Raw genomic sequence first — 22,497 nt, 5'->3', positions numbered from 1 at the left:
TTTGATTTAGAAGGTTTTTCATTTACTTTTGTGAATTCAAATTTTAAATTAATAAAAATTTCTATTTTGATTGGTACGGGAACATTATGCAATAGATTATATACAATAAATTTGGATTCTTCTTTTAAACAATCTTTACTTGTTTTAAATGTCAATATTGGAATAAAACATGGTATTATAAATTAGAGTTCTTCAATATTACGATATAGGCGATTAGGTCACATATTTAAAAAAAAAAGATGACTAGATTGCTTAAGAAAAGTATTTTATCAAATCTAGATTTTAGTGATTTTGATATGTACATCGATTGCATTAAAGAAAAATAAATTAAAAATCATAAAAAGCATGTCACTAGAAGTCAAGGACTCTTAAAATTGATACATACCAATATTTGTGGCTATTTTTCATCTTGTTTTGGAGGGTAAAGATATTTTATCATCTTTATTGATGATTTCTCACATTATGGTTATGTTTTTCTGTTACATAAAAACTCTGAAGCTTTGAAAGTCTTTAAGGTACACAAAGCTGAAGTAAAAAATCAATTGGACAGAAAAATTAAGATTGTGAGGTCAGATAGGGATGGTAAATACAACAGTAGATATGATGAATTTGAACGTAATTCTGGATCTTTTGTCAAATTTTTTGAACTGCATAATATTGTAGCACAGGATACTATGCGAAAAATCTTCAATAAAATAATATGGCTAAAAGATGTAATCACACCTCGATGGATATGGTGAGGAGTATGATAAGTAATTCCTCGTTATCTTTGAATTTATGGGAAGAAGCCTTGAAAATCACTATATATATCCTAAACCAGGTACCTAGTAAAATCATTCCTAAAACTCTTTTTGAGTTATGGATGGATAGAAAACCGTGTTTAGTGCATTTATATGTTTAAGGTTGTCCTGTAGAAAGTCGATTATATGACCCATAAGAAAAGAAACTGAATTTTAGAACTATTAATTATTATTTTATAGGGTATCCAAAAGATGAAAGGATTTTAAATTTTATTGTTCATCGCACACCACTAGAATTAATTGTTGAAACTGGAACAGCTAGGTTTTTGAGGATGGCGAAAACAGTGGGAGTGAGAGTAATAATGTAACTAGGGAGAGAAAATTGTCATAGAAGTAGGAGCAATTATATCTGTCTGCAATGGTATTCACGGGCTTGGCGAGCCATGTTTCATTGCAATGATGCTATAAAAGATCAATTTCTATGGGTGATTGGTTCTAGGGACAACATCTCATTGCTTCGTGACACATGGTTTGGTGCAGCGCACTCCATTGTCAAGAAGTGCCATGTTATTGAACATGGATATAGGTGATTAATTATTTGGACCAATGAACACCTTTCTATTATCTATACCTACGGCATTGCTACTTTTTTTTTTTTCCTGAGAAAAAATGGAGGAAGCGAATTGCTTCCCCCCACATTATCATGAAGAAATATTGCAATTTACAAAATTCACAGAGAAGGAAAAGAAATACATGTCACGGAAACAAGTTAATAAGAGTAATAACAGTCAACGAAAGGGGAGTAACAAACATCGGCATAAGGCTTCGAGCAGCTTCAGATAGCAAACAAAAAGAAGTTCTGTTAACAAAACCAGAAGAAGATCATGATTGCTGGGAGGTCTGATTTGGTAGCAACGAACTGAGGTGCTGACGAAGGGTTTGTAGCTCTGAAAATATTTCTCGCAGCGCATAAAATTCCCCGATTGCCGAATGTCAGAAGGGCCTTGTGGTGAACAGTGTTGATAGAAGAAGTCTTGTGAAGAAAGATACGAGAATTCCGCTCCAACCAAATATGCCAATAAATAACCATATGAAGCTGATCTCATCCTTTTCTTATGTCATCTCTTACTCCTCTAAATCATCCAAATACTCGGAATGTCTCTTGGCCATTCCTTTAATTAGCTGAGTTGGAATTTCAAAGCAAATCATCACAGGCTTCTCGCAAAGGGACATTAATTTGACAAAGAGATGAGAATTGGTTTCAGTGTTAGCCTCGGAGAGAGAGCACCCAGCTGATACACTCCAGCCTTTTTGGCGCATCACCTCGCCGGTATTTGATTTGTTGTTTATGGATTGAACAAGTCGACTATCCCTTCTTTTTTTATAAAAAATAACAAACCAACAACCAAGACGGACTGCCAACTCTATTTTTTGACTTCTTCATTAGCCAATCCTGACAAAAACAATGACTACGTCTACATGCTTCCAGATAAATAACTCACAAATACATACGAAGCCTTTACTAAACAGAGTTTCCACACGAACCCTTTCTTTCAGACCGACAAATCGTCTAATTTACAAGAAAATTAAGAAAGAAACTCCATATATAAATTAACATACAGAAATTCCACACTCTGCATCTTCCATAACGGCGACTCCGATGTTGCGCTGAGCAAATTGCGTCCCAACGTGCCCTCCACCACCGCCACCGAGTATATACAACTCAGACCTCGCCTACCACCATTTTTGCGACCATCTTCCCTGGCTCGGCCTCCGTCCGGCACACGGGGCAAGTGGAGTGGGAGTGCAACCACATGTCGATGCACTCCACATGAAAGACATGCTCACAGTTGGGCAACAACCTCACCATTTCCCCGTCTTCCACACTATCGATGCAGACGGCGCACTCGGCTGAGGTCCCCTTATCTTTGCCACCCCGATAGGTGGCCCTTCGGAAGGTAAAGGTGGGCAGGGTGGAGATCAAATACTGATCGAGCCCGGTTGTGGCGTAGTGGCGACCACCAACTGTGCCGGCTTGCCAGGTGCTGCGAAGCAAGTTACGGGAGAAGTAGTAGAGAACAAAGGGGATGATGCATGAAAACAAGAAGATGCCGATGAGAACGAGCGTTGCCACAACGCGGCAGCAGCTTCTTGTTTGGTCCTCCGTAGTGCGCCATTCGTTACTGGACATGCTTGCTTGGTGGGGCTGAGTCTTTCTACCCTCTCTATCTAGTACTATATATCTCTTTGTCCCCGCTATCTGAAAGTTATGTTGTGCCATCACTTAGTCCCTGTTATCTGAAAATTAAGCTATGCTTATTGCCAATACAGTGTGTAAGAGTGCAATGTGGAAGAAAACTTGGTGTATTTTCTTGATGGAAAAGAGACTAATGGTTTTTCTTGTATTTGTGTGAGGTTTGACGTTAGATGTATTGACAAGACTCTGTTCAGGGTTTATTAGGGGAAGGTGGAAACTGTTGTCTATCAACTGGCACTGCTGCGAGGATCTAGTTGCGAGCGGTCCGCAAGGGGTCACAAAACCGGATAAGAGAGATGATGCAGTCGCTCCGATCAGCACTCTGCTGTCTGCATTCTATTTATGCTACGGTAATCCACAGCTTGGCAAGATGCGTAACGACGGGAGAGGATTGCGCGAGCAAATATCCGGCATCCGGTCACATCATTATACTGCCAACTAAATACGGGCTAAATTCATGAGAATGGTTTGCATGCTCCAAGATCACGACTGAAATCGGATCAGATACTAATATATTTATATTCATATTTATTTTATTTAAAAATATAAATATTAATATAAATATATATTATTTAAATATAAAAATTTATATTAATATTTAATTTAAATGAATATGGATATAATTCGAATACAAAAAATATAGATATAATAACAAACATAATTTAAATAATTAAATTTTATAACTACAGAATCAAAAATATTAATAAATAGATAATAAATTAAGTTAATAACATATTTATATGATTATATATTTTTTAAAAAAATTAATAAATATTATATAAAATTATATAGGATTACTATATATGAATTCGATTATTCAAATACGAATCGGATAGTTGTCTATCCATATCCATATCTATTTTTTTTTACGGATATGGATATGAATATAGATATTAGTCGGATCATCAAATTTTTATCTATATTTGGATTGATTCTGACATAAAAATAGATTCGGATGGATAATATCCATATCATTTTTATTTCTATCTAAAATTAAATTTTAAAATAATAAAATTGGTGGCTTGCAAGTCCCAAATAAAATATGCTAGTCATGGGAGATACTCGTTGCCCAAGCTACCCAGGAGATCAAAATTCGAACAGATTACACCACTCGAGACTTAAACTTCTTGGCCCCTTGTGAGGTGTGACCGCTCCGGTCTAAAATGAAAATTTTTAAAAATTGTAAACCTGAATCTTCGGATCCACCCGTGTGCATTCTTCTCCCTGATGTGGCAGACTCATAACTAAAAACTTAAATTGTGGGGAAGAGGACTACCTAGATTAATAAACCCATGTAGAGAGAGAGTTGCTCATCCGGGGATCAAGGATCTCCTCGAACCTACCGGATCCTTATTGTCCTCCATGGAAGGCCTATATAACTAATGAATATGAAATTACCGGATCCTCCTTGACCTTAATTATTATCCTTCAGTAAAGAGCCCACGTAACTAATAAAAGATGTGATGCACGATGGAGTTGACTCTCATACAATATTGTCACGACTCACAACCCAAAATCTTAAGTTATTGTGAGGAGATTTTGCATTCCGGCTAATAAATTTATGTGTTATCCTTTTTTATTAATCAATATGGGAGGACCATGCTACGAACCGGTCCAGGACCGATCCTTCTGAACGATGACCTTAGCCGTGACGTCGAGGTGACTTCCTTCGAGCTCATCGAATCCCAGCCGCCCCACCAATACACAGCTCAGGAGTTGGCAGAGGTCGACACCTCGCCTTCGATGGCCCAACCTTGGCCCGCGAAATACAGGACACGTCATGGAACACGTGCTTTCAAGGAGGCAGCAGCAGCAGCCTCACTGTCTCTCCTTCCTCCAAGATGCTCCAACACATCGCTCACACCACCAACATTTCCATTGTGCTTCCCATCATCAGTAGTGCCTTTACAACAATAAAAAGTGGGCAGGGCAATGATGGCGGAGTTGTTGAACCTGGTGCAGCCCTTGTTGGAGGTGCCCATGGTGCTGCTGCTGCGGACGGTGGAATGGCCATGTCAGCTATGCGAGAGGACGTTTCAGGCATAGAGGTGCGGTCAAGGCCATAGTTCTCTTGTTGTTGCGCCCCCACCCCCCAATGTTATGAGCCCTCGGTAGACCTAATGCTGGTGGATGCGGGGGTTGGGGCTGCACTCTTTGCTCCGTCCTCTTTCCCATCCTCCCGCAATTACTTCGACGATCAGTAACCAGTAGTCTAACGTGAATGCTCGAGTGAATTCTCATGGTTTTTTTTTTTTTTTTTTTTCCTTCAATTAGACTATGTATCGGCCGAGCTAGCGGTTTGACTTGGAGAGGAACGACTGATGGAGAACCTATGGTGGTGATTGCGTTGATAGACGAATGGGTGGTGCAAATAATTGGAGGGCACTAATTGCGGTGAAATGGACGGGGAGGGCGGGCTTAAATAGCTATCGCAACTTTCAAAAATAAATAACAACGATGCCAAACACGATACGTACGTCATGGTAATCGTCCATCTTCAAGATGGATGATGTAATAACCGTCTGGGATCACAGTCTTCTATGGCGTAAAGTACGCACCATGTAGTGTCCTAAAAGAGCCGGAGTTCTTTGTTGTGCACAGCATGATGTGATGCACAATACATCGTTCATCGTGCGATATGCGATGAATGGTTATATATGAATGCACTTTCGTTGCGTGTGGCTATGTGACCGTCTATTGTGTGATAGACAGTATGCAATATTATGGTGTCTACTATATATCGTACCATATAGTGTACAACAGATGGTCCGCATTCATCATAAAAATAATTTTTTTATTTTTAAGGGAGGAACAGGGAATTAAAAAACCACCCGGTTTTTATTAAATATGGATATGTACGGAGTGGTATGTACAGGAGAAAAAGTCAAAAATAGATGGTTGTAGCTCATCTTAATTTCTACCCACTAGTTTGACACTTTGCACGCAATACAATATGCACCACAAAAAATTCTCTCTCTGGAAAATCCACAAGAAGGCTGCATGCTAGATCCTCTACTTTGTATGTTTTGCACCGGAAAAAGCTGTACATGCTTGGATAGCCCCTATATTGCTTATCTCGAAAACAAAGGGCTCTTGCACGACCTCTCAGCTATGCGTCTTGTACAACCCAACTCAAGAACTCTCCTTTGGCCTCTCTAAGTCGTGGTCGGGTGCAAGAGCACTCCATTTCTCCAATGAGCGACGTGGGCGTGCATAGCTTGTGAAACATGCAGGATCCAAAATCGAAAGTCCGAGCATGTGTTTGTTTTTTTCAATTTTCTTTTCTGTGGAATAGAGTCTGAACAGTGATAGGAACAACAGAAACTACAGAGAGATACTTCCAGCCTAGCAAACATGGCAGCTAAGGCAAAGCCAAAAGCTGAAAGAGAATAAATTCAAACATGTTTACGTCACGGGATTTACTTCCTTTAATCGAGTGAGCAACCCCATGTGACTCGTTTTTGGGCAACGAAAGCTTTTGGGCCTTTGGCTATGCAGGGCTTGCAGTGCACAGGTGGCCCTACGTTTATTTGGGGTTGTGACGCCGAGCTTGCAGGAGTGGAATCGGGATGGATAAAATCTCTGGTGAGAAGCTTTTTGGTTCCCGCTCATTTGAAACTATTGGTATTTTTTTAATGTGTTGAAAGGATTAAATCTAATTAGAAAAATTATCTAAATAAGGATCCAGGGATATTATGCTTTAGCATATTCTTGATATTTCTTGGTATTCTTTGGCATATTCTAGTTATTCCCTGACTATATTTGGGTCTACATATCTGTATTTATAGGCTTCTTGTATGCACTCTTAAAAGTATGAAAAAAATAAAAAAAATATTTTTCCTCTTCATTTTCATCATGGTATCAGAACACTCAGGTTCTGATCCATTTCCCCTTCTTTTCCTATCATAGTTTTTTTTTTTTGGAACCACCTCCCTCTTAATCCAAATCACTGTCGTCTCTTTCCTTCCGTTCTGTCCCCTTCCGTCGCCCTCATCACCCAGTAGATCAGCCCCACCGCCACCATCCAAACCATTCTTCATCTTCCCCTTCTTCATCTTCCCAACGAACCCCGCCGCACGCTCCGTCGCTCCGCTGCAATCCGATGCCGGGGTAACCTGTGCACTCCGACACACACCCCGACGTCGCCTCTCTGCCTCCATTTTCGCCTCCGGCCTCCTCTGTCTCATCCACGGCCGTCTCTCTACCTCACCTCGACGCCGCTCGGCTGCAATTCGACAAACACCCCGACACAGCCTCCATCTGCGCTCCGATCGTCGGAACCGCCGCATGCCCCACCGCATGCATTAGATTCGCCGCCTCACTGTCGCACTCCGACGTCGGAACCCACAATCCGACGCCACCGCACGCCACCACACTCCATTCGTCGGAACCCGCCGCACAAACCACAACGTCGGCTGTCGTCTTCTCCCATCCTGTGGTTCACGGGTGATGGGTGTCCGTAAGGAAGGAGATTTCTTCCCTTAATTTTTATTTTTTTTCCCTCTTTACTTATTTTTTCCTAAAAAGAAGAAGAAGAAAGGTAGATGCTCGAAAGCCTGTAGTTAAGAAATATCCGGTGTTCGATAGTGTGACGGTGAGATTATCATACTTTGTCTTTGGAGATGGCCAATGCAATTACTATGCGAGATCTCGAAAGTTTACTGGATCGACTTGTTACAGCTGCCACTCAATCTGGTGGCTCGTCAAGAGATAGTGGATCTCTGAATGCTCTTCAAATGACTGTAAAACTTGATGGACCAGCAATATATCTGCAATGGGAAAAGAGCACTCGTCTGCTTGTTCAAGGATGAGGTTTAGAAGGATATCTCACCGGTACAAAGAAGAAACCTGCTAATAGTGAGCAGGATCTAGCCCAATCGAGAATGGAGAATTCTGTTGTTCTGGCATTTCTTCTCAATACCATGACACAGAATGTGGCCAAAAGTGTACAACTGCTGGAGACTGCACAGGAAGTCTGGGAGACAGTGGCCCAAATGTTCTCACAGAAGCAGAATTCTGCTCAAGCATTTGAGATCAGGTCTCAATTGCGTCAGCTTCATCAAAAAAAATTATCTATCACTGAATATGCCACCGAGTTGAAGCGTCTCTGGTCCGAAGCTGATCATTATAGAACTTTTATTCCACAATGCTCTATTGATGTTGATAGGATTCAGAAATACTTAGAAGAAGAACGGGTTCAGAATTTTCTATATGGTCTGAATCCGGAGTATGAGTCTGTCAGAGTTCAGCTTCTCGCCAGAGATATGATACCTAGTTTGGGTCAAGTCTTCTCTACTATTTTGAGTGAGGAGACACGACGATGAGTAACCTCCGACTCCAGTAGTCTTGTAAGATCTGCTCTTACTGTGCAACCACAACAGATAGTTGAGAAAGTATGTTTTCATTGCAAGAAACATGGGCACACTAAGGTATTTTGCTGAGATCTCCATTGTCGTCCAAATCAGCCTGGGCGTGGTAGTCGGAGTCGTGGTGGTCGTCGTAGTAATGGAAGAACTGGAGGATAGAATCATGGTCGTGGATCTACTCAAGCCAATCTCTCTGAAGAGACTGAGGGTACTGTACACAGCTTATCTGCAGAGGAGTACCAGACCCTCCGACGAATGATGGAAAAGTATGAATCAACTTCTAGCACCACACCCTCTACTCAGGAACAACCTAGCCACCAGGATGAGTATCTTGATTCTTCTCTTTTTGCACACTCAGGTACTCCATATATATTATCACATGCATTTACTTGGGGCACATCCAACTCTTGGGTAATAGACTCAGGAGCATCTAGTCATATGACAAGGGCATATAATAGTTTTATTTCATATTCAATATGTTCAGGATAGGACAAGGTCTGAATAGCTGATGGATCCTTTGCCTCTGTCTCAAGAAAATGATCCATTGATTGTACTCCTAGTTTAAGATTATCATCAGTATTGCATGTTCCATCCTTTCCCACAAATCTACTCTCCATTAGCTCTGTTACTAGAGATTTGAATTGCTCTTTCACATTTTGGCCTTCTCATTGTCAATTTCAGAAGCTGAAAATGGAAAAGATACTTGGGGGTGGTAGATTGCACAATGGACTCTATTATCTATCAACTGATAAGAGAAATATGAACTCTTCATTATCGGGGTATGCATTATCTGCTGAAGGTGCCACTTCAGAACTTATGTTACATCATCGTAGGCTAGGTCACATTTCTTTTTCTATTCTTAGTCGCTTATTTTTTTTTATCAAATAATTGCAATAAAAATTTGTTAATTTGTGATCATTGTGAGTTGGCTAAACACACTAGAGGAGTATTTCCTATATCTGGAGTTAAAAGTTCTGAATCTTTTGTTATAATTCACTACGACGTATGGGGACCATGTAGTACTACTACTCTCTTGGGCCATAGATGGTTTGTTACTTTTATTGATTGTTGTTAGGTATAAAATACCCCCCCAGCCGAAGTTCGTCTCAGGAGTGACCACTCAGGGATTCTACCGGCGTCCGACCTTCGGCTACATCTCTCCGAACCTCTCTGGCGGCCGAGCCACCGCAACACTCCCTAATTTTGCCGATGGATAAGCCCCCACCAGTGTCAACCAGATTCTTCACGACTGCAGAAAAACTTCGTCCGGACTCCTATGGGAGCTGGACTTCGTCTCCGACTCCAATTGCAGGTAGATTTCATCCGGACTCCTATGGGAGCCGGACTTCATCCCCGACTCCGACTGCAGGAAGATTTCGTCCGGACTCCTACGGGAGTCGGACTTCGTCTCCGACTCTGGCTGTAGGAAGACTTCATCCGGACTCCTATGGGAGCCGAACTTCGCCCCCGACTCCGGCTGCAGGAAGACTTCATCCGGACTCCTACGGGAGCCGGACTTCGCCCCCGACTTCAATTGCAGGTAGACTTCGTCCGGACTCCAACGGGAGCCGGACTTCGCCCCCGACTTTAATTGCAGGTAGACTTCGTCCGGACTCCTATGGGAGCCGGACTTCGCCCCCGACTTCAATTGCAGATAGACTTCGTCCGGACTCCTACGGGAGCCGGACTTCGTCTCCAACTCCGGCTGCAGGAAAACTTCGTCCGGACTCCTACGGGAGCCGGACTTCGTCCCCGACTCCGGCTGCAGGAAGACTTCGTCCGGACTCCTACAGGAGCCGGACTTCATCCCCGACTTCGGCTGCAGGAAGACTTCCTCCAGACTCCTACGGGAGTCGGACTTCGCCCCCGACTCCGACTGCAGGAAGACTTCATCCGGACTCCTACGGGAGCCGGACTTCGCACCCGACTTCGATTGCAGGTAGACTTCGTCTGGACTCCTACGGGAGCCGGACTTCGTCCCTGACTCCGACTGCAGGAAGACTTCGTCCGGACTCCTACGGGAGCCGGACTTCATCAACAGAAAGTCTCTGACTGGGTTCCTACAGTAAATGGCCCTCGCCTATAGTACTAACGCACAAGGCACCCGACGGTAGACAGCCCGCCAGCAGCATCCGAGCTCCTTTCAGATGGATAGCCACCTCTCTTCGTCAGGCGCTTCAACCGAACTTCGATTGACAGGTCTGGACTCCCTGACAGGCCACAGTAATGGCCACGACTCTGCTCCACCTCATGCGACGGATTCTGTGCGGCTCCATCACTCTCCATAACAGGCTCCACGCGGCAGGCCGCAGTAATGGCCACGATTCTGCTCCACTTTCTGTGATGGATACTGCACGGCTCCACCACTCCCTAGCGAGTCGCGACAACGGACGCCGCTCCACTCTCCGCAACAAACTCTACGTGGCGAGCCATGGTGACAACCGCGACTCCACCCCATTACTCTTCATAATAAATTTCTCCTGACCCCGAGCGGCCCACTACTAGGCGGTTACAAACGTCGCTATCAATCCGTTGCTCCCTCTGCCTATAAAAAGGGGGGCCCCAGATACGTTACTTTCTAAGCTTTAATTTTTATCCCAAAAACTCTACTAAAATTTTCGTTCGAGCACTCCATTCTTGTTGAGGCAGAGAACTAACTTGAGCGTCGGAGGGTCTTGTCGGAGCAACCCCCACTCCGGTTTAGATTTCTTTTGCAGGTCCCGACGGCGATCGCGACTCCCTCGACTCCAGCTTCTCCGACGCAGGCAAATTTTTGCACCAACAGGATTGATGCTAGAGGAAGGGTCCTGTGTCTTCGCAGTACCCTTGTTCTTAAAGGTGCGCTCAACGGGACCGCCTTCGATCATCTTTTCTGACGTCCTCTCCTCCTTCCCCCACTAGATCTTCATCCGATGCCTCCCCGCAAAGCATCCGCACGGTGACCCACGACCTCAGTGGCTAGATCTCAGGCTCCGACCTCGCCTCCAGTTTTTCAGGCTCCTCCTCCGACAATGGCCGCCGGCATGAAGCGGTCAGACAATCGACCTCCGACGGATTTCGCCAACACCATCTCGGAAGAATCCCGACAGGGAGCGACCGGTGTATTGGCCGAACCTCCCAAGCAGCAAAAGATTGAGGAATCCATAACTTTCACTAAAGAAGATGCTCGGGGAGTTCAATTTCCTCATAACGACGCAATTGTAGTTTTCTTGAATATAGCTAATTACGATGTCCGCCGCATTCTACTCGACAATGAAAGTTCGGCCGATATTTTGTTCTATGATGCCTTCTCAAGAATGTCCATCCTTAACAGCCATTTGGGGCCGATTAGCTCCCCTCTGGTAGAGTTTACCGACGATGCTGTCCCGGTGGAGGGAGTAATAACTTTGACTGTAGCTGCGGGTCGACATCCAAGACAATCCAGGGCCCTGGTGAATTTTCTGGTGGTGAAGGCGCCGTCAGCCTACAACGCAATCCTCGACCGACTTGGCCTCAACGCTCTCCGGGCCGTCGTGTCAACCTACTATTTGAAATTGAAATTCTCTACCAACCAGGGGGTCGGAGAAGTCAGGGGAGACCAAGCCCTGGCCAGACACTGCTACAACATAGCCTTGCAAAGAAATGACTAATCCGACCTCTGTCCAGTTGATGGGCTGGACGCCCGCGACGACCTCGCTGAGGAGAGGGGCGGCCCAATCGAAGATCTGGTTTCGATCCCTTTGAACGACGGGAATGCGGAGCATGTGGTGAAGATCGGCTCCAACCTGGGGGAAGAGGTGCGGACGCATCTCATCGATTTTCTACGAAAAAATGCGGACGTTTTTGCCTGGGTTCCAGTGGACATGCCGGGGATTGACACGAAAGTCGTGGAGCACCGTCTGGCCGTCGATCCAAACCATCGATCGATGAAAGAAAAAATCCGAGGTCATGCACCGGAGAGGCAGAAAGCGATAGCCAAAGAAGTGGACAAACTCCTGAAAGCCAGATTCATTAGAGAAGTCAATTATCCTGACTGGATTTCCAACGTCGTCCTAGTCAAAAAGGCAAACGGCAAGTGGAGGATGTGTATAGATTTCAAAAAGCTGAATAAAGCCTGCCCAAAGGATAGCTACCCTTTGTCCAGAATTGATCAACTGGTGGATGCAACCTCGGGCCATGAGCTTCTCACCTTTATAGACGTATTCTCCGACTATAATCAAATCAGGATGGCGCCGGAAGATGAAAAAAGATCGCTTTCATTACTAACCATGGCCTTTACTGTTACAGGGTCATGCCTTTTGGCCTAAAAAATGCAGGCGCAACATACCAACGGCTGGTGAACAAAATCTTCAAAGAGCAGATCGGCCGCAATATGGAGGTCTACGTGGACGACATACTCGTGAAAAGCAAATCTGTCTTGAACCACGTCGCCGACCTTGAGTAGACCTTCGGCGCCCTCCGAAAATATAAGATGAAGCTGAACCCAACTAAATGTGCCTTCGGAGTGACCTCGGAGAAGTTACTGGGCTTCATGGTATCGGGGCGCGGAATTGAAGCCAATCCAGAGAAAATTCGCGCCATCCAGGAGATGGCCGCCCTGAAGTCGATAAAAGAGGTTCAGCGTCTTACAGGGAGGGTAGCAGCCCTGAATCGCTTCGTTGCGAGGTCGACCGAACGGTGCTTAACCTTCTTCCAAACCCTCAAGCAGCTGAAGAACTTCTGTTGGATCACTGAGTGCCAACAGGAGTTCGAAGAGCTAAGGAGATACCTTGGCTCACCTCCGTTGTTGGCGAAGCCCGAGCCTGGAGAGAAACTATTTTTGTACCTGGCGGTCTCCCCCATGGCTCTCACAGCAGTCCTTGTCAAGGAAGAGGCAAAAATCCAACGGCCGATCTACTACGTCAGTCGCGCGTTGAGAGATGCCGAAACCAGGTATACTAAATTAGAAAAACTAACTTACGTCCTGTTGATTGCAGCCCGGTGGCTCCGACCCTACTTTCATGGGCACACCGTAACGTTACTCACCGACTAACCGATCAAGGCGATTCTGCACCGGGCAGATGCCTCCGGGAGGATGGCGAAATAGGCGATCGAGCTCACAGAATTCAATATCAACTATCGACCTAGACCAGCAGTGAAAGCCCAGATATTGGCAGATTTTATAGTGGAGTGCACTATCCCGGAGGAGGCCGAATCTGAACAGGGCGAAATTGACGGCCTGGAGCCCCGACTGAACTCCCCTGAAGAAGAAGCAGACCCCCCTGGTTGCTTTTGGGCCCTCTACGTGGATGGGTCTTCCAACATGTCTGGTGCAGGCGCGGGCCTGATCTTGATCAGTCCAGAGGGAATCGTCGTGGAGTACGCTCTGCGCTTCGAGTTCCCCGCAACAAACAATGGAGCGGAATATGAAGCTCTGATCGCAGGATTGAAGATCGCCAAAGAGTTGGGAGTAGACCGGCTCCAAGTTCATAGCGACTCCCAACTGGTAGTCGGATAAGTCAGCGAAAACTACGAAGCAAGAGAGGACAGCATGGCTAAGTATCTTGAAAAGGTAAAGGAGCTCGTCCCTGCCTTCTGTAGCTTCAACATCAGGCAAATTCCAAGGATGGAAAATACCAGGGTCGATCTTCTCTCCTAGCTGGCTACGTTGGCTCCGGCTGAATTGCCCAAAGGTGTTCTCTTTGAAGTTCTGAAGTGCCCAAGTACGGAAGAATCGCGGCCCGTAATGGAAATCGACCACGAGCCCAGTTGGATCGACCCACTGATAGCATATCTCAGAGATGGGGTTCTCCCTCATGATGCAAAAGAAGCTCGGAAGCTCAGAAATCAAGTCTCCCGATACATCCTTTATGAGGACAAGTTGTACAAGAGATCATACTCTTTGCCCCTTTTAAAATGTCTCCGACCTTCGGAAGCTGACTACGCCTTGTGGGAGGTGCATGAAGGAATCTGCGGAAGCTATTTGGGGGCTAGATCCTTGTCCCACAAGTTGCTCCATCAAGGATATTACTGGCCGACTATGCATCGTGACTCAATTGAATACGTCAGAAAGTGCGATCGATGTCAGAGATATGCCAACATCCAGAGACAGCCCGCCACCGAGCTTACACCCTTGAGTGCCCCATGGCCGTTGGCGCAATGGGGGATGGATATCCTTGGACCCTTTCCCGTGGCATCGGGGCAGAGGAAGTTCCTCCTAGTAGCGATTGACTATTTCACCAAGTGGGTCGAGACCGAACCGCTGGCGAAAATCACAGAAGCTAAAGTGCAAGACTTCGTCTGGAAGTCAATCGTTTGCAGGTTCGGCCTGCCGAGAATCCTAATTACTGATAATGGACGGCAATTCGCAGGAGCGAGATTCGTCGAATTTTGTGAGGACCTAAACATCTCCTACAACTTCACGTCCGTAGCCCATCCTCAGGCGAACGGCGAAGCTGAAGTGACCAACAGAACTCTGCTGCAAGGGATCAAGACAAGGCTCGAAAAAGCGAAGGAAACTTGGGCAGACGAACTTTATCATGTGTTGTGGGCGTATCGAACTACCCAAAGACTGCCCACGGAGGAGACCCCCTTCGCTCTAGCCTTCAGAACGGAGGCTGTTATCCCAATTAAGCTCAAGCTCCCATCGGCACGAGTCGTGGTATTCAACGGGCATCACAATTCGCAAGGTCTTAAAGCCAACCTCGACTTGCTGGAAGAAAAGCAGGAGGTAGCTCAAGTTCGGATGGCAGCCTACAGACAGAAAGTCGCCCGCTATTACAACTCCCGGGTCAAGAATAGAGTCTTTAGAGCAGGAGATCTAGTACTTCGACGAGCCACCATCTCGCAACCTCAGGATCGAGAGAAGCTCATCCCAAATTAGGAAGGCCCATACGAAGTCAAAGAAGTAGTCCAGTCCGGTGCGTATTACCTCAAGGAGCTCGGAGGAGCAGACCTCCCGCGACCATGGAGCTCTGAAAACTTACGAATGTATTACTGATAACTTTATTTTAAATAAAAATTTTATATCCGCATGTCTTCTCTTTTGGCGCGAGCATATATCGACAGGACAATCAAAACAAACCGCATCGGGAGTTGGAGGAGAGCTTCGTCTCGATGCAATCAAAGACCCGATTCTCCCTAGACCGGATGGGGGGAGAGGCCCTGCAACGCTCGTTTGTGCCCCCACAGCCATGTTAGGGACAGGAGGAGAACCTTGCCCTAACTTGAGCAAAGTCGAAGGCCCGATTCTTCCTAGACCAGATGGGGGGAGAGGCCCTACAGTGCCCATACGCGCCCCCACAACCATGTTAGGGACAGGAGGAGAACCTCGCCCTAACATGAGCAAAGTAGAAGGCCCGGTTCTCTCTAGACCGGATGGGGGGAGAGGTCCTACAGCGCCCATACGCGCCTCCACAGCCATGTTAGGGACAGGAGGAGAACCTCGCCCTAACATGAGCAAAGTCGAAGGCCCGGTTCTCCCTAGACCGGATGGGGGGAGAGGCCCTACAGCGCCCATACGTGCCTCCACAGCCATGTTAGGGACAGGAGGAGAACCTCATCCTAACTTGAGCAAAGTCGAAGGCCCAATTCTTCCTAGACCGGATGAGGGGAGAGGTCCTACAGCGCCCATACGTACCCCTACAGCCATGTTAGGGACAGGAGGAGAACCTCGCCTTAACATGAGCAAAGTCGAAGGCCTGATTACTCTGAGACCGGATGGGGGGAGAGGCCCTGCAACACCCATACGTGCCCCCACAGTCCTATTAGGAGCGGGGGAAGAACCTCGTCCTAATACGAACTGGGATCGATTACATCAGAAGTAAGGGAAGAACATCGCCCTGGCGCCGACTAAGGTCCGATCATCCAAGACCAGATAAAAAAAATGGGACCTTCTCAGCGGCCCCTTCGCGCTCCCGCGACCCCACCAAGAGCAGAGGAAAAACCCTCACTCGAAAAAGAAAAAGGAGAAAGGGGAGGGGAGTTAAAAAGGAAAGCGACGGACTGCGTCAGCGATGAATGGAAAACAAACAGCATCAAAAATGCGGGGAACCTCGTCCCAGTAAGGATTAGGATTCTTATCAAAATCTCCGACTTTCAAGAAAGCTCTCAACGCAGGTCCGAGATAAGACGACTTCCTAAGGGTGACGAGAAGCTCGGACCTCCGAGCTCGAACTCTGAAAAGGGGCGTCAAACCCAAGCGGCTCCGGACAAATCTGCGGCCATGGACGAAAGGATGGGTCAATGCGATGGCAATCGGGTACCTCCAAACGGCACCGATTTTGAGCAAGGCAAAAGCCGAAAGGAGCTCGGCAAGCGACAATTCAACACATGAGTAAAAAAGGTAGCGAAAAATTTCTTTCTCATGTTATTTATTAAATATGCATTACTAAGCCATTAAGGCTGAAGAAGAAGGATGACTGGAAAAGCAAGCCGATGCGGCGACGACCAGTAACCTCCGGACGACGTTAAAAAAAAAAAGAGAAAAAAGAAAAAGAAGGGAATACAACAATAACAATGGTGAATGAAAGAAGTTCGGCAGGCGGCAATTCGACGCAAAGTGCGGACAAAGTAACAAAATCTCCTTCTCATTCTTGATTAACAAGGTCTACGTTACAAGGCCCTGGGGCCGAGGAAAAAGAATATTACTACAAGACTCAAAAGGAACATGTTAGGGACCACTTCAAGCTCTCGACTTCTCCCTCCGGCTCCATCCTTTTCAGCAGTATTTTCCAGCGCGTGTGATAATACCCTCGGCTCTCGCCCCCCGCCTCGCTCCGCTCCATTGCCGAAACCCCAATCCTAGGGGAAAAAGTGGGGATAGAATTCAAAGGACAGTGACGGCGACAGCAGCGGCGACGACGACCTGCATCAGAAAGAACAAGATTGTTCCGGAGGCCGCGATGACGCCGGAGGCATGCACCACCACCGTGTCACCCCGTTCAACTACTCCAAAATTCTCAGGCGAAACGTGCTCACCGGTTGTTTTCGTTATTAAATCTCTGTTGTTGAAGGAATCCTCCCTCGAGCCCCCTTTGAGGCGGTGGGAACCCTCAGTGACAGTTTGACAGCCGGAGAATTCGCAGGCCGCTATTTTTCCCCTCCTACTCCTCTTGATCCGTGGCATCCTCTCGAGGTTGGCCTCCGAGGCAGAGGCCCCGACGGGAGAACCCCTCGAAGGGGCTCGGAAGACTGAAGGCGACAGGGAGCCGGTGGAGATGGCGAAGGCTGGTGCGAAGAGTGCTTAGAGTCCAAGAGGGCGCCGATAGAGTGACTAAATTCTCAGGCAGAAGAAGGGTGTCAACTCTCAGGCGAAGTGAAGCCCTTGGAGGGAAGGAGGGGGCTTAAATAAGTGACGGGGCCTGGTGCAGTTATGGTGGCGGATATCCCTAAGTCCACCAGCGCCCGCCACATGTCCCACTCATCGTGATGTAGGGCTAGCTGCTAGCGGGACCATTATGGTGTGACGCTTAGGACTATGCTCCGGGGAGAATTTCGAAAGGACTCTTCGGATCGCCCTAATCGGAAAAAGACTCCGGCACGCGTGCATTGAATGCCAAGATTTTCGAGGGCGGTCGTGTGCGGAATTCAAGAAAACGACTTCGGCTGTGAAAATTTTTCTGCACTTCTTTCGCTCGAAACTCGAACTCGAAAGTGGGAGGACTGGTGTTGGGTATAAAATCTCCTCCCCCAACCGAAGTTCGTGTCAGGAGTGACCACTCAGGGATTCTACCGACGTCCGACCTTCGGCTACATCTCTCCGAACCTCTCTGGCGGCCGAGCCTCCGCAACACTCCCAAGTTTTGCCGACGGATTAAGCCCCCACCAGCGTCAACCAGATTCTTCACGACTGCAGGAAGACTTCGTCCGGACTCCTACGGGAGCTGGACTTCGTCCCCGACTCCAATTGCAGGTAGACTTTGTCCGGACTCCTACGGGAGCCGGACTTCGTCCCCGACTCCGGCTGCAGGAAGACTTCGTCCGGACTCCTACGGGAGCCGGACTTCGCCCCCGACTCCGGCTGCAGGAAGACTTCATCCGGACTCCTACGGGATCCGGACTTCGCCCCCGACTTCAATTGCAGGTAGACTTCGTCCGGACTCCTACGGGAGCCGGACTTCGCCCCCGACTTTAATTGCAGGTAGACTTCGTCCGGACTCCTACGGGAGCCGGACTTCGTCCCCGACTTCAATTGCAGGTAGACTTCGTCCGGACTCCTACGGGAGCCGGACTTCATCCCCGACTCCGGCTGCAGGAAGACTTCATCCGGACTCCTACGGGAGTCGAACTTCGTCCCCGACTCCGGCTGCAGGAAGACTTCGTCCGGACTCCTATAGGAGTCGGACTTCATCCCCGACTCCAGCTGCAGGAAGACTTCATCCGGACTCCTACGGGAGCCGGACTTCGCCCCCGACTCCGGCTGCAGGAAGACTTCATCCGGACTCCTACGGGAGCCGGACTTCGCCTCCGACTTCGATTGCAGGTAGACTTCGTCCGAACTCATACGGGAGCCGGATTTCGTCTCCGACTCCGACTGCAGGAAGACTTCGTCCGGACTCCTACGGGAGCCAGACTTCGTCTACAGAAAGCCTCTGACTGAACTCCTACAGCAAATGGCCCTCGCCTATAGTATTAACGCTCAAGGCACCCGACGGTAGACAGCCCGCCAGCAGCATCCGAGCTCCTTTCAGATGGATAGCTACCTCTCTTCGGCAAGCGCTTCAACCGAACTTCGGTCAACAGGCCTGGACTCCCTGACAGGCCACAGTAACGGCCATGACTCTGCTCCACCTCCTGCGACGGATTCTGCGTGGCTCCATCACTCCCCGTAACAGGCTCCACGCGGCAGGCCGCAGTAATGGCCACGATTCTGCTCCACTTCCTGCGACGGATACTGCGCGGCTCCACCACTCCCTGGTGAGTCGCAACAACGGACGCCGCTCCACTCTCCGCAACAGACTCCACGTGGTGAGCCATGGTGACAACCACGACTCCACCCCATTACTCTTCATAATAAATTTCTCCTGGCCCCGAGCGGCCCACTACTAGGCGGTTACAAACATCGCTATCAATCCGTTGCTCGCTCCGCCTATAAAAAGGGGGGCCCCAGATACGTTACTCTCTAAGCTCTAATTTTTATCCCAAAAACTTTACTAAAATTTTCGTTCGAGCACTCCATTCTTGTTGAGGCAGAGAACTGACTTGAGCGTCGGAGGGTCTTGCCGGAGCAACCCCCACTCCAGTTTAGACTTCTTTTGCATGTCCCGGCAGCGACCGCGACTCCCTTGATCCAATTTCTCCGATGCAGGCGGATTTTTGCACCAATAATTATTTTAGTCGAATAACGTGGGTCTATTTGTTAAAAGAAAAGATGAAAGTTTTAAACTGCTTTAAGAAATTTCATAAATTTGTGGGTACCCAGTTTGGTGCTCAAATTAAAATTTTACATTCTGACAATGGTACCGAATATACTAGTTGAGAGTTCCGTACGTATCTTCACACTCAAAAAATTTTTCATCAGACCACTTGTGTTGATACTCATGCTCAAAATGGAGTTGCTGAAAGAAAGAATAGGCACTTATTGGAAGTAGCCCAGTCCATACTCTTTACCATGAAAGTTCCTAAGTTTTTGTGGGGTGAGGCTGTCTTGACCGCTGCATACTTGATTAATCGTATGCCTCTAAAGACATTCGGATTTAAGACCCCTATACAGTGCTTGAAGGGTTCTACTGATTATGTGGTCACCCCTAGGATCTTTGGGTGTGTTTGTTTTGCTCGAGATCATAGATCCACGATAGGAAAATTAGATCCACGAGCATTGAAATATGTCTTTGTTGGTTATCCTGCTACTTAAAAGGGATACAAGTGCTATTACCCCCCTGAGCGACGGATGCTTGTCACTATGGATGTTACTTTTCGAGAAACTGAAGCTTATTATGAAAGTCGTCCATCTGATAATAGGACACCAGAATTACTTCTTCCGGGTGACTCTCTATGCACGCTTGGATATTCTGGTGCTCAGAGGGAGTATCATAGTACTGATGTTCAGAGGGAGCCTGGTATTGGAATAGTTGAAGAGTCCAATGTGCACTCACCAATTGCCCAGGTGCCTTTACCGTTTGAAGCCACTTCTCCAGAATCAGAATCTTCTAACGGTAACATTATTTCTGCTACTCCCTTCATTTTTGATCTTAATATTGCTATTGCAAAATGGAAGCGTACTCATCCAATTATTTCTCCTACTCGTTACCGTTATGATATACCTAACTATGTTTCATATAAGAATGTATCTCTATCTTATCAAAACTTTATAGTTGCATTAAACTCCATCTATATTCCAAGTACCTGGCAAAAGGCTATGGCAGAACCTAAGTGGAAGGAAGCAATGTTAGAAGAGATGACTGCTTTATCCAAAAATCAAACGTGGGATCTGATCACTCTACCAGTTGGTAAGCGTCCCGTGGGGTGTAAGTGGGTGTACACTGTAAAGCAAACTCCAGAAGGCAAGGTGGAAAGATACATAGCTCGACTAGTAGCAAAGGACTATACTCAAACATATGGGGTAGATTATGATAAAATCTTTGCTCCAATAGCCAAGATGAACTCTGTTCGAATACTGATATCATGTGATGCTAATTTTGGCTGAAAATTACATCAGTTAGATGTAAAGAATGTATTTCTTCATGAGGATCTTCAGGAGAAAGTATACATGCAAATACCACCAGAATTTCAGACCAGAGCAACTACTGAAAAAGTCTGCAGGCTAAAGCGCTCTCTCTATGGTCTTAAACAGTCTCCTTGGACCTGGTTTGATCGATTCAGTCGGACTGTGAAAGAAATAGGATATAGACAGAGTAATGCAGATGATACTCTGTTCTATAGGCATTTCAAGGGAAAGAAAACTATACTCTTGGTTTATGTTGATGATATTGTAATAACAGGAGATGACCATCACGAAATAAAGCAACTCAAAAAAAAACTGAAGCAAGCATTTGAGGTGAAAGTCCTGGGTCCACTAAGATATTTTTTAGGCATAGAAGTTGCACGATCATCCAAAAAGATTTTTCTGTCACAATGAAAGTATGTACTAGATTTACTTTCTGAGACTGGGATGTTGGGGTGTAAGCCTGCTGCTACCCCGATAAATCAAAATCATCGGACAGTGACAGATGGTGGAGCCCCTGTTGATCGAGAAAGGTACCAGCGGTTGGTTGGAAAGTTGATATATCTTTCACATACAAGACCCGACATAGCTTATGCTGTCAGTGTCATCAGTCAGTACATGCATGATCCACGAGAATCGCACATGGAGGGAGTTTTCAGAGTATTACGCTACTTGAAAGGATGTCCTGATCGTGGTTTGTTGTTCTCGCGACACAACACCTTTCAGGTAGAGAAATTTACTGATGCAGATTGCACTGGATCACTGGATGATAGGCGATCTACCTCTGGATATTGCACATATATAGGGGATAATTTAGCTATCTAGAGAAGCAAGAAACAGACAGTGCTGGCACGATCATCGACAAAAGCTGAATATAGAGCTGGCTCTAGACATATGTGAACTTTTTTGACTTCAGAAGTTGCTTCAAGAATTACAACTTCTGAATAAATTTTTTCTTCGGTTGTATTGTGACAGCAAGGCAGCAATTGAGATTATAAGCAATCCTGTACAGCATGATCGTACCAAACATATCGAGATTGACCGTCATTTTATCAAGGAAAAAATTAATCTGGGTCAGATCTGCATTACCTTCATTCGGTCTTCTGATCAGGTGGCGGATATTCTGACCAAAGGTCATCTTTTTCTAGATTGATTGACAAGATGGGGCTTCAAGATATCTTCGGCTCATCTTGAGGGGGAGTGTTGGAAGGATTGAACATAATTAAAAAATTTGTCTAAATAAGGATCCAGGGATATTATGCCTTAGCATATTCTTGATATTCTTTGGTATTCCTTGGCATATTCTAGTTATTCCCTGACTATATTTGAGTCTACATATCTGTATTTATAGGCCCCTTGTATGCACTCTTAAAAGTATGAAAAAAATAAAAAAAATATTTTTTCTCTTCATTTTCATCATAATGAAACTAGTACAGGATACATTTTGAAATAAGAATATGTTGTCACAAGATCACCAAATTGTAGCTGAATTTAAGAGGAAAACCAACCGCA

At 46.3% G+C, this 22,497-nt stretch overlaps 1 protein-coding gene across 1 annotated transcript; it reads right to left on the bottom strand.

Annotated features, from left to right (window-relative positions):
• Positions 1–2,463: 2,463 nt before the first annotated feature.
• On the bottom strand, positions 2,464–3,021 carry LOC105041480 (RING-H2 finger protein ATL28-like). The gene has a single exon (XM_010918449.1). It carries the CDS (start codon positions 3,019–3,021, stop codon positions 2,464–2,466), a length of 558 nt encoding a protein of 185 aa, XP_010916751.1.
• Positions 3,022–22,497: the final 19,476 nt, after the last annotated feature.

Source organism: Elaeis guineensis, chromosome 3, assembly GCF_000442705.2.
Source record: "Elaeis guineensis isolate ETL-2024a chromosome 3, EG11, whole genome shotgun sequence".
NCBI classification, from domain to species: Eukaryota; Viridiplantae; Streptophyta; class Magnoliopsida; order Arecales; family Arecaceae; genus Elaeis; species Elaeis guineensis.
Note: the sequence above shows the minus strand (reverse complement) of the source record. Positions and strands in the feature narration are given on the sequence as shown.